Genomic DNA, 13,253 nt, shown 5'->3' with positions numbered 1-13,253 from the left:
TGAGACAGGAGGATTGTGAGTTCAAAGCCAGCCTCAGCAAAAAGTGAGGCAATAAATAACTCGGTGAGACCCTGTCACTAAATAAAATACAAAATAGGGCTGGGGTTGTGGCTCAGTGTTCAAGTGCCCCCGAGTTCAATCCCCGGTACCAAATTTTAAAAAGCAGACACCTGATTATCTAGTAAGATGTATAAATGCATACCTAAAAATGTGCATATCCAAACTATTAAAAAAATATATTTTGTTTCCTATGGGAAAATGGTTCTATCTTACATCAAGTATACTGGTAGTAGATACCTGTCATTTCATATTAAGCTGCACTTAAAACAAACCCTTCCCAAGTATGAAGAATTCTACTAATGAGATAGAGCTCATCTCCCATCATAAAAGCTGAAAATGACAACCACAGACTTTCCCAAACATCTTGTAAAAAGATAATGTCATCTAAATTGATCATATATTCACACCTAAGACTACTAGCTAGTGCTTCAAAAAAAAAAAAAAATAAAGTCAGTGAGCTGAGGCTGGGGCTATAGCTCAGTGGCAGAGTGCTTGCTTAGCATTGTGAGGCACTGGGTTTGATCCTCAGCATCACATAAAAACAAATATTTAAAAAAAAAAAAAAATTCCTGTAAGATGGTAGCCACTACTCCAGTTTCCAGAGGCAGCAAGTCTTCCAAGAGCCCCAGGCACAGTGCAAACAGTATCTACACTCTCCTGCAGTGTCTTCTCCAAAAAAAAAAAAAAAATTAAGTCTATATATCACCAAAGCTCTATGATGCAACTTTGAGTGTCATTCCTGGTTCCCAAACCTTTTAAAATCCTGCAGTCTTTGATAAATCCCCTTTCAATGCAGAACAGCTAGCACTTGTCACCGAGAAACCAGACCAACATAGGCTTAATATTTTTTAAACTTTAAAACTGTACAAATGACACTGTCAAAATGCTTTCAGCACTATTTTTGTTAAGTTTCCAAAATAAAATTTTCCCAACTGAACCACTCGTTAGTACTTACATTACTCTCCATGGATGCTCATATTTTGTTACCCTTCTCCAAATAGCCAGTGGCTACCCTGAACTGTATCTTCCCCCATCAATCTATGCTCAAGTCCTACTAAGATTAAAATGGCCAATGAAGTCCTCTCACTCTTTTAAAACAGATGGAATAATAGAGTCAAAGATTCTGACATTGATAAAAAATGAAGAAGTGTCACAATTTTGTTAACAGCCATACCACAGTGAAAACTAGGAATCCACTGTTTTCTCACTTGGGATTAGCCCTAACCAGTTCTATCTTTTCAATAATCTCCATGTGTTATTGATTATTCTCAACCATACAGGATTGATACTTTCTCCCTACCCACATTAAATCAGGAAAGAAAATTCAAGGATGTCAAACCTGAAGCCATTTTAACATCTAAATGAATCCTTGTATGGCATTTTATTTTAAGCACAGCTCAAGATAATATAATCCACCTCCATACGAGAAAATAATGTAAAAAGCACATTAAATTTTATAGTAATGGTTCAAAATAAGAACTAGTGAGAATTTTAATGAACCCATATACAAAGCACTAACTGGGGCGAAGGTGCTATAAATTAACTCTACCGAGTTTGAACTTGAAAATTAGGAGTCAATTAATACAAAACTGTTCCTTGAATGCCTGGTCTTTCCGCCCACAGCAGCTTCACTTAACAGTGCAGGGCTCATATTTGCATAATATGTTTCAAATTTACTAGTTCATTTACCACACTTCTGCTTTCACTGAGATAATCCAAGGATAAAATGTCCCCAGTAATAGGTTTTTAAATAAACTTTCAATCCTGAATCCTAAAACAAAAGGATGGGAGCAAAAGTTCTGACCAAAAAAAAAAAAAAATTAAGTCTATATATCACCAAAGCTTAAAGTGCTCTTTACATCTCTTCTACAAAAGAGTATCTTAGGACTTGTTTACACCTACTCCTTCCCCATTCCCCCCAAAATAAAAGTTAGTATCAATTTTAAAATAATTAAGAAAATTTTATTTAGATTTTTTAAATGAAATAACCTCTACCCTAAAGTTTTTTTTTTTTTTTTAATTATGCTTAGGAAAAAATGAGAGTCATAACAAAACAAAAGCTACTAAGTATTTTAGGAATGAGTTAGCCTAATAAGGATGCGTAGATACTTAACCTCAATCTTCTTTGCTTGTGCTCTAAGGACAATAGGGACCTTGCTTCTATTTTTTTAAAAGGTTGGCCAGAACATTATGAGAGTGAAGTTAAAAAACCATAAAAGTGAAGAAAAGTCTGTCAGAACACTTTAAAAGTATCATGAGACAGATTTTGAGATTTAGTTTTTTTTACTTTTAAATAAAGATAAACTAGACATTATTATTGCTGTATGTATATACATGACTATATGACCAATGTGATTCTGCAACCTATACAATCAGAAAGATGAGAAATTATACCCCATTTGATTCAAATGTATGAAATGTCAAGATCATTGTACTGTCATGTGTAATAAAATAAATGTCTATGGGTAAAAAAAAGAATATTTCTTAAATGAATAGTATTATAGTGTCATAGCTAGAAATGGAACCTCAAGCATAATAAGGCAATAAACTCTTGAGAAAAATATTAAGAGCATCTTTGACCAATGACAAAAGACTGGGTCTTCAGTCCTTCTGAAACACATAAGCTACTGGAGTGGACAAAAGAAAGGAGGTGTGTGGAGCCAAAAAGCTCCATCAGGCTACCAGCAGTAGCCACCATCTTGGACGAGAACCTAATTCATCACTGCATCCCTACAGCGCTACACAGCCTGCACGTGGTATTTAAAACTATTTGTCTAATGAATCAAGACAGATTCTCCCATATACTTAGGTAACACAGAGCAGTGAGTCTGCTGGACACGGTGGCACACATCTGTAATCCCAGCGGCTAGGGAGACTGAGGCAGGAGGATTGCCAAGTTCAAAGCCAGCCTCAGGAAACAAACAAACAACAACAACAAAAAAGCCAGCCTCAGCAACTTAGCAAGGTCCTCAGCAACTCAGTCTCAGTGAGATCCTGTCTCAAAGAAAAATATAAAAAGGGCTGTGGCTGTGGCTCAGTGGTAAAGCACCCCTGGGATCAATCCTGGTACAAAAAAATAAATAAAGAACAGTGAGTCTATATAAATGACGGAACATTTCCTGCTGGTAACAGTCACCAATGAACATTATGTTAAGTGACCCGACACATTATTTCTGACTTAAAACTGTCCATTTTTATGTCAGTTGGGGTCCTCTAAGCAGACACCAAAAAAAAACTTACAAATATAAGAAATGTTTTAGGGGAAACATTTATGAGAGAAAATCAGGGGTGGTGAGGCTAGAAGAGAGCCACCAGATAGCAAAGGAGGTCTGACCCCAGGAAAAGGGGAAGACAAGGAAAGCAGGCAGGCTGGGAGGTGTGTTCACCCAGAGTGGTTCTAGGAAAAGTGTGGTAGGGCCACCTGTCAGAAGACTGTCTCCCTGAAGAACCTCCTTGAGTGTTCCTGTCACACTCAGTCACTGGCTGTGGTCAGAAGGTGGGAGTCATGGCACTCACACAAATGCAATGATGCGAGATCGGAGCAGCTGGGCCTGACAGTCAATGGTCAGTCTCCCTGCATCGGAATTTTTCACACTATCATGGCCACGGGCATTCCCTTGGACCTCTAACCCCACCATGAATTTAATGCTATCTTTCATTGATTATAGCATTCCACCATAAAGCAGAAAACATTCCATTATGTTGTATACTACCAAGAAAAGTGCTAATGAAGTCTTTATACTGTAGCTTCTTAACACTTTGCACTTCTATCATTACTGAATAAGTTCTTTGAGAGTTTGGAGTATCTTAACCATAAACATACATAAAAAATAAGCTAACTACATATGTTAAGATACTTCTAGAACTTCTTCACAATCCAATTCTTCTGGTTCACTTTTCATCTTGGTCACCAAAATCTGTTTTTCCCCATTTTTTTTCTGTGCCACAGAAAACACTGGAGATGCATTATTTCCTTAAGGGGGCCTTCACTGTGGCATCCAAGATTTTCTTCCATAATAGCCTTAAGTCACCGATCCTTCTACTTCCCTTGACCTAATCAGAATGTCTCAGTAGAAGGTTTTCAACCACTGCCAGACTCCTATTTCTTCTTTAAGTGGTTTTTAAAAGGTGTGCGAACTAGAAGACTGAGAAGCCAGTTGTCCAAACAGGCCAGGAGAGGTACCAACCAAATTCCTGGTTCTTCATAAAGCTGCTTTGTGGACAGCAACTACAAAGGAAAGGGTTACGGGTGTACCTCAGTAGTAAAGCATGGGCTTATTAGCACACACAAGGCCCTGGGTCAATCCCCAGCACAGGCACACACAAAGTGTAGGAATAGTATTAAATCTTAGAGACCTGAAAACAAGGTATAATGTCTTTAGGATACCAGAAGATGAAAGGAAGTCTATTTTTAATCTCTGTCCCCAACTTAGCCACAGCATGTCACTCCACCTCAGTGAGCTCCAATTTGTTCATTTTTATTTAATAATGTGGTTAAATATAAGTTTCCCTAAGTTCTCTCTCAACTGTTTTCAGAGGCCTTACCACTGAGTACTTTTATGACAGAATCTAAAGAATGTTCCTAGGTGTCCTGGCCCACCCAGAATATTTTCCCCGTGAAACACATGCAGCTGAACTAATTTCCATTGACAGAATCACTCTTCTGAATGAGACAATTAAATGAATGGGCTGGTTCCAATCTGGTGTCCTTTGAGGTATGTTTGTGTTTGGGTGGGGAAGGAAGATGAGTCCAGAGGCAGCTGATTCCTAAGAAGCAAAGAGGAGGCCCCAAGGAAATCAAATACAGGAAACATAGGTTTCAATGGGGAAGTAGAATCTGGCCATGACAGGCTGGGAGGCCACAGATGATGATGAGTCACCAAAGAGGACACTGAGTCACAGGGCAAGGCCTCACCCAGAGAGAGCTCCAGGAAGGAGTCCAGGCCTCCTGCCCAAGACAATCCTCACTCATTCCAGAATTTTTATTTGAGTAAGTCTGTCATTGCTGTAGGATTCTAGGTATATCCCTGACAAGCAGGTTTTACAACAGCATCTGAATGAATTATAATGGGTTTATGAGAAAATAGGACATGAAAAAAAAAAAGCAACATTGTCAAATGGTAAAGGTCAGTTCCAAGGAGAAAAGTCTTCCTAAAGCTAGGTCATGGATAACTTTTAAAGCAAATATAATAAAGCAAATATTTTTCATGAACAGGCATAAGATGGATTTTCCCATTCTGAATATGCCTGCCAACAGAAACCTACGTAAAAATGTGTAACTTTATCTGTAGAAGTGATTAAAACAAGTTTGATATAGCTGTTTATTATCATTATAATTACTGTAAGGTCAAACTAAAAACATCTTTCCAATGGCATCTAGCGTCATAAATACTTATGACCATAATGGAACTCCAAGCAATATTAAACACAAATTAAGCAATATGGAAATGCCCAACAGCAGAAACCTGCTCTATTAAGTCTCAAATCCTTTGGAAATGCCAGGTAAAAGCTTTGAAAGATTACTTTAACCTCCTAGGAGACATGAGATCATCAGAAAGCAATCTCTAGTACATTCAACTTCCAGACAGATCGAGCTCTGAGGCAAGGATTGCCAACCAAGATTTCAGGGCAACCGAGGCCAGGGGCCTTGATTTTTAGAAGCCTCAGAATCACCTGGAGGGCCTATTAAAGCACCAGCTGGCCCAACCCACCCCAGAATTTGATTCAGTAGGCTTGGGGCAGGGCCAGAGAATAAGCAATTCTGGCACGTTCCCCTTTGATGCTGTTGGATCAGGAGTCAAGCATGGAGAACAACTGTCTAGAGCATACTAAAGAAAGAGTATCATGAAATTTTTGCCAAAAGTCAAAATAATATTGTTTAAAGTGGGTTAAATCTATTTTAGTAATATTATAAAAACACTAGGGTTTTTTCGTTTCTACAGTGCTGGGATTGAACCCAGGGGCACAATGCAGGAATGCTACTTTGCCAACCCTTATTTTTTGAGACAGGGTCTCACTAAGTGGCTGAAGCTGGCTTCAAACTCGCAATCCTCCTACCTCGGCCTCTTGAGTTGCTGGTATTACAGGTGTATGCCACTGCTCCTGGCTATAATATGCTCTTTAAATAGGGAAGGGGGCAATTTGGAACACAGCAAAAAATCATTGTTAAAGAAAAAAAAAATGTTATGGAAGAGATTTAAGACAGTGAATGAATGACGAGAGAGGAATGAACTGGGGCTGGGAAGGCAAGTATGGGCCTTTCCTGTGACCATCTTCACCACAGGGAAAGCCTCAACCCTCAGCAGCTCAGGACCTTCTCGGGACATGTTAGCCAGCAGGTGTTCTCTGCCTGGTGTTTTCACAAGGGTGAAGTATGAGTTGGAGAAAAACAAGATGGAGTAAAGAAGGTCTCAATGGACTGACAAGTCTGTCTTCCAAGTGGGGAAGGAACACAGCAGGTGGTCAAGGTGTCTTTGGGCCCCATCTGGCATGCCTGGCCTTCCCTCTCCAGGCACACTCTTCTCTGCAGCTTCCCTCACCTCTGGCACTCACACCAGAGCTGCGCTTTCCACCAGAATCCTTAGAAACTGAGCCATGATTTGCAGAATAGTGAGAAAAATCGCAACGATCTGTTAAAAGGACACACGTAAAGAGTGCCATACAATCTGAAGGGCTTTCTGGAGAGCATATAAATACTGCTACACTACTTTAAGTGTCAGACTCCTGGACAGCTGCCCACCTCAGGTAAGTACAACACGTCCTGCCACGCCAGAGAACTTTGCCAGGAGCTGGCAGCAGAAGAGCACACAGCACTTCCTCAGAGAACATGCGCAGGAGAGAGCACAGTTAATTCTGGCCACCAGCTGGACCCTGCTGGCTCCACAGAGTTACTTCCACAGTCAAAGCTGGCAGCAGCATCAGTAAAGACTACTCTCTTTACAGAACTGTTTTGAAGGCAATATTGACATTTTAAAGGGCTAGGCATACCCATTCATGGAAACTGGACTTCTGGGTGTGGACGGAAACAGTGACTTCTTTTCTTAGACTGGTGCTCTTTGAACTTCTCTCTCCAATAATTCATTTTTTGGTTGGCTTTGTTTTCTTGTTTTTTTCTTGTGTTATTGTTTCATGTGCACGCTAGGGATTAAACTCAGGGTCTGAAGCAAGCTATGCACGTGCTTTAGACCACAGTCCCCAAATCCATTTTAATACCACAGAACTGGACATGGGGGGCGGGGGTGCAGGGATTCAAATAGATGCTTTCAGTCCAACCAGTTTTCCCCTCAAGGAGGAAATCTCCACTACCATTCATCTTTGCTTACCTGGCTAGCTCTGATTCACCCTCAGGATTCGCCTCTCCAGGAGGCCTGCCCCGAATTTCCAATACCTTCATTACTACAAAAATTGCCATCTCCCCCAGGGGAAGCCAACTACTCAAGGGAAGGAAACAGGTCTTTATCTTTACAGCCTGTGCTTGGTACATGGTGATACTGGAACTAAATACAGCCTGCTTGGGTATACCCATGAGGCACGTGAATATATATAGTTTTTGGCTCAAAACCAACAAGAAGTGAAAGGAAGATAAGTACAGCAGGGATGAGGGGAGGAAAAGGGAGGAGGGTGGGGATTAAAATCAAATTCCTCAAATGTATGACTTTGTCAAAATGAACTCAAATATTACATATAATCAGAATACTCTAATAAAAAAAGGCTACAATTAAGAAAAAAAGACTTCAGTTTTCTGGGTGAACTCTATATGAAAAAATACATGTACACATGATATTTAATTTGTTGTCAAAGAAATGTTTTAAGAGCTCAAAAACTAGGATGGTAACATAACGAATCACCAATGTACCCAATTCTCATTTTTAAAAGTTATGAACATTTTGAAAATCTATTTGTTCATCCTTATCTCGACATTTAAAATATATTTTAAAGCAAAAATAAAAATAAACAACAGGAACTTGTTCCAGATTGTTGAGCTTCCAGATAGATGACTTTATCCCCTTAAAATATAAAGTCTTACTTAACATTTATTTAGAATATAGAAAACTAAGTTATTTGGCATCAATCTTTGCCTTCTAAAGCATATTGGATTTTTTTAAATTTTAATGACTCGGCCTTAATTGATAAATACCCAATTATGCTCCACCATTATTTAATTAGGAGTTCAGGAAGTACTGAGCCAATTATTTTTAGAGAACCAGCCATCATTAGAATTCTGTTTCATTTCTTGGAAGCCACCTTAGACTGCTTCTACTTCCATCTGACCACTGTCATTTTGTATTCTTTTTTTCATCTGTGGCTTTTAACATTCTGGATTTGCACACATTTTAAGTAAAACAAGTTTTTAGAAATTTCTCAGAATGCACTGACATCCATTTTAGCTATTTCAAGTCCTTCCTTGTCGCCGTGTTCAGGAGACACAAGCTTGCAGAACAGTCCAAAGGCGCTCCCCTGTATTTCCACCCCACAAACTCCCAGCTCCAGTGATACACCTTCCCATCTTCCTCACAGTCGCAGGCTTAGCCGCTGCCCTCTCTGTGGCGGCCACACTCAATACCTTTGTGATTACCCTTAGTCCATTTTCACTAACTTTTTCCCATTACTCCCTAGGACGATGCTAGAAATTGCTTTAGATAGTGTATGTTGAGGTTGAAGGCTGGTGTCTCGGAATGCATGAGTGTTCAAAGGTATTTGAAGAAGCAAATACAGCCTTAATGATTCCACACAATTCTCATGACTACCAAAACAAAGTGATTGCTGACTATATCGAGACACCAACAACATCATATGGGTTAAATGTCACTTCAGCTGTTATTAATTATTTTAAATCATTTAGGAAAGTACTAAAAGTTTTTTTTTTTCTTGTCAAGGGGAAAAATAAGAACCTACAGATTTAAAGTGACTTAGAAAGTTAAACATCAAATGTAATTCATTTGGGTCTAGACCAACTGTTAGTTGCGGGGGGCGGGGGGGGGAGGAGACAGATTTTCAATGAATGTGAAGAAAATGAGAACATGATTCAGTTACTAGTGAAATTAAGAATTATTGTTTGCTGGTGATAAGGATGCTGTTGTTTAACACTTGTCACCTTTGGGAGAAATCTGCTGAGCTATTTGTGGATGAAAGGAACCTGGACTTTCTGTCAAAACAATGGAGGAAGCAATGAGGAATTCTGGAGAAATAGGATTGGCTGAGAAGCAGGTTGCTGAGTATATGTAGTTTCAATGTATTTTCCCCTCTATTTACATAAAAGCTTGCAATTTTCAAACTAAAAAGGAAGAGAGCATTACGAGTGTTCTGTTAATCCTCTCCTTGGCAGTAGCTGCTCTCCACTGAGCTCCTACTACCCAGCGGATGTCTCTGTTCCCAGAAATAGGTTGCAACACACTGTGCCATTCCTCTCGGGTCCACGGCCATCGGTAGACACCATCCTATTCTCACTTGTACCCTGCACCACGAACCCAACCTTATTGTCCTAGTCCTACCTAAAACAGACCCTACTAACCACCATCACAGAAAAGATTAAATCAAGTAGTCATCTAACAGCTCCAAGAACCATGCCATCTATATCATACAGTCTAAGACCATGTGACACTGACCTTATCAATTCATTCCAAGGAACATAAGACAAATCAACTATCAAAATAGGCAGTGGTCATATGGTATTTGCATAGAGCTAAATCCAGCCCACTCTGCCCAGAACTCTTCTTCTGCAGAGACCAGGTGGATGCCTTGTACTGTCCTCTGAAAAGGCCTTTGGCACTTTACCATTCAGGAGTTAACGTAGTGGGTCTTTTGGGAGATTTTTTTTTTGGGGGGGGGGGGGGGGGGGTAACCAAGGTTTAAACCCAGAGGCACTTAACCACTGAGCCACATCCTCAGCCCTTTTAATTTTTTATTTTGAGGTCTCAACAAGTTGCTTAGGGGCTTGCTAAATTGCTGGGGTTGGCTTTGAACTCACAATCCTCCTGCCTCAACCTCCTGAGCAGGCTGGGATTACAGGCATGTGCCATGACACCCTTACACTTGATCTACTTCTGATTCTCACCCTGCTTTATTTCATTTTGTAGCACTAATGTCTGCCCCAGAATGTTTCTGTTTTGTTTATAACTGCCCAGGACCTTATTATATTTATTCATTATCACCTCCTCTCCCTAGAAGGTAATGTCCATGAAGGCAAGGACTCTGACCTGTTTGCCTCTGTGTCCTCAGATTCTAAACAGTAACTGGAATGCAGAAGGAGCTCAATAAATATTTGCTGGGGGCTGGGGATGTGGCTCAAGCGGTAGCGCGCTCGCCTGGCATGCGTGTGGCCCGGGTTCGATCCTCAGCACCACAAACAAAGATGTTGTGTCCGCCGAAAACTAAAAAATAAATATTAAAAAATTCTCTAAAAAAAAAATATTTGCTGGATGCTCGGGGTCCCAGAAAAGAAGCAAATATCCAAGAGTGCTGAGGGAAAAAAAGCTGACACTATTAACAAAGAATCCTCATCACCCATGTGCACCATTTCATGCAATAGAAAGATGTCATAATGCCATTTTCTCCACTATCATATTTAGTCTTCCTTAAATAATTGAAAATCCAGTGACTACAGAGTAACAACAATAGCTGTCAATGTGTGCCTAATGGGACCACAATATTTTCATATCTCCTCTATGAAATTTCCAACATTCACCAATTATCTCAGAGCTTAGGGAACAGTGCAAATTATATTAGGACTTTCAGAGCACATTTGTCACTTTTTAAATCAAAATCAGTATCCTCTTAGCCTAGCACTGGGGTAAGCAGCTGTAATTCCAGCTATTCTGGAGGTTGAGGCAGGAGGATCACATGTTCAACCCAGCATGGGCAGCTTGGCAAGACCCTGTGTTAAAATAAAATTTAAGAAGGGATAGGAAGTAGCTCAGTGATAAAGCACTTGTTTAACACCTATAAGGTTCTGGGTTCAATCCTACGTGTGCCACCCATACCCCTGCCCCCCAAAATAAAAATTACCCTCCTCTTTTACTTCTGCCTCTACTATTATTCTACCCAAAAGAAATCCCTACCAGCCACCTCCTGAGAAATTAAAACATCTTAATGAGCAAGTCCCTGGGATCCCCTACACACACACATGCGCGTGCACACACACACACACACACAGCTCTCTGAAGCTGGCTGCAAGTTGGGGGTGGGGGAGGTCAAATTTCTGATTTTTTTTCATGTCCCAGCTCTCTCTCATTTTGCCATGTGATTGTTAATTTATAAATGAGGAAGCAGAGGCACAATAACTTAAGGTACTTTAACACTATCTACCTTAAAAAGTTGATGTGAAAATTAAATGACTTAATAATTAGAGAAACAGTCAAGGTTAACTATCTTAACTTTCATGGTCAACATCAGTATTACTACTGCATCTGAAACCATCACACACTTACACTTCAACAATTCCAGTTCTAGGTAGTGCTCCTTCTCAAGAACCTAGTAAAAAGAGTTTGTTTTTGGTTTTGCTTTTGTTTTAAAAGCCTGAAAAAACCACGATGAACAGACAGTGTGTCATATTCCAGTAAATCTTGATTGACTTAACAAATGTCAACAGGAAGAAAATGCAACCTTTTAAGACAGGCAGGCAAATATTATTCAATATCCTCCAACTTCATTGCCAAGCGCATGTTAAATAAGATCATCTACTGAAGCTAGTCACAGAGCACCAGGCACCTGGGGGCACCTGATAGAGGGGGACATTCTTGTTAGTGCTATGATCACAGCTTCCATACCAAGCGGGACTGCAGGGACTTCCAAACTTGAGTTCTGTCCTTCCCCACAAGGCCTAGCAACCCGCAGAGCTATGAGTCAGGCTCTCACATCACCCCACTGTTCCTCTGCCCCTACAGAAGCTTTTCTGCTTTTAGGTTTGTAAAATGTGAAGGCTCTACATGTGCTTCTATGAAATGGGATTAAATAAAGTGTTCAGCTACTACCAGAGCTAAGAAGCACCCAAGCCTACGTTTCACAGATGAAGATACGGGGCTTTGGTCAAAAGGTCCAGACACCTGTCCCGGAGCCAACAACAGTCAGCGTCAGAGCGGCACTAAAAGGGGGGATCCCGAAACCTCATCCATAGTTCTTCCCATTAAATGCCCTACTACCACCCCCTGCCCTAAACTGCATCAGAACTTCTACCAGATCCAGTTTCTAAGCCCAGACTTCCCTCCGCCCTTTGAAATCTGACTTGTTAATTTAAATCTCTCTCTACTTACCATAATTTCTCTCTGTTCTTCCAGATTCTTCAAAAAATTTGAAAATTCACGTAAGGAGGCATCTGCAAAGAGAAAGGAGTGAGTATCTGGTGGCCACAGCAGAGGGAAGCAAACCAAAGGTCTGTGCTCATACCTATGCAGCGCTCGTCATCAGTCTCAGCATCACCAATGAACTCGAACTTGAAGTCTCTGAGTGAATGAGCAAACTTTCGCTGGGCAGCTGAAAGATCTAGAAAAGGAAGAGACAATGATTACTTGGGGGCTGATTTCAAGTCAAGGCTTAGAAGATGGGCAGAGTTGCAGAGCGCCTCTCCACCCAGTCCGCGAAGGCCAATCCTACTCCCACCGCCCTCAGCCCGGAATTCTCTTTGGACACCTCTGTTGATTCGCCCATGTGCTGGCACAGAACAAGTCACTGAGAATCGTTTACTCCCCCCTCACCTTCACCTTCCCAGGTCTGATTATTTCACACCATTCCCCTAAAGCACTGTCCTTGATGGCTCAGGTCAGTACTCACTCCATTTAAGCTCAGGATCCACTTAGGCCAGACACACATGATAGTACCTGGGCCCTCAAGGAAATATGGCTGCCAGACACAGCATGGAATCTGAGGGTCTCACAATCCAGGGTCAGCCACCCAGGTGCTCTGAACCAACTGCCAAATGACCCTTACGGCCAGAAAAACCCAGAAGACTCAGAACATTTAAGAAAAAAAAAAAAAAACACCAACAACAACACAGCATTGGGGGAGGGGGTAACTGGAGGACATGACAAAGTAGGAGAAAAATTTATGTAAAACAACTATAGATGTCAATTCTTTTCATTAACAGTGGAAAACTCTATTCTTAACAGCTGGGGGTGTCACTCAGTGGCAAAGCACTTGCTTATCAAGTAAAGGCCTCCATTCCACCTCTGATACCCCCACCCACACACACAAACCCCCCC

The 13,253-nt window shown here is 40.8% G+C and overlaps 1 protein-coding gene across 1 annotated transcript in view; it reads right to left on the bottom strand.

Annotated features, from left to right (window-relative positions):
* Positions 1-13,253, bottom strand: part of Arhgap10 (Rho GTPase activating protein 10) — a 258,740-nt gene that overhangs the window by 215,934 nt on the left and 29,553 nt on the right. The window contains exons 4-5 of the mRNA XM_048813852.1: positions 12,442-12,537; positions 12,309-12,370 (exon numbers count right to left, since the gene is read on the bottom strand). Of these exons, the coding sequence (XP_048669809.1) occupies positions 12,309-12,370; positions 12,442-12,537 (158 nt within the window). The remainder of the gene's footprint in view (positions 1-12,308; positions 12,371-12,441; positions 12,538-13,253) is intronic.

Source organism: Marmota marmota, unplaced genomic scaffold, assembly GCF_001458135.2.
Source record: "Marmota marmota marmota unplaced genomic scaffold, marMar, whole genome shotgun sequence".
NCBI lineage: Eukaryota > Metazoa > Chordata > Mammalia > Rodentia > Sciuridae > Marmota > Marmota marmota.
The sequence above is the reverse complement of the archived record's forward strand: the minus strand, read 5'-3'. Positions and strand labels throughout refer to the sequence as shown.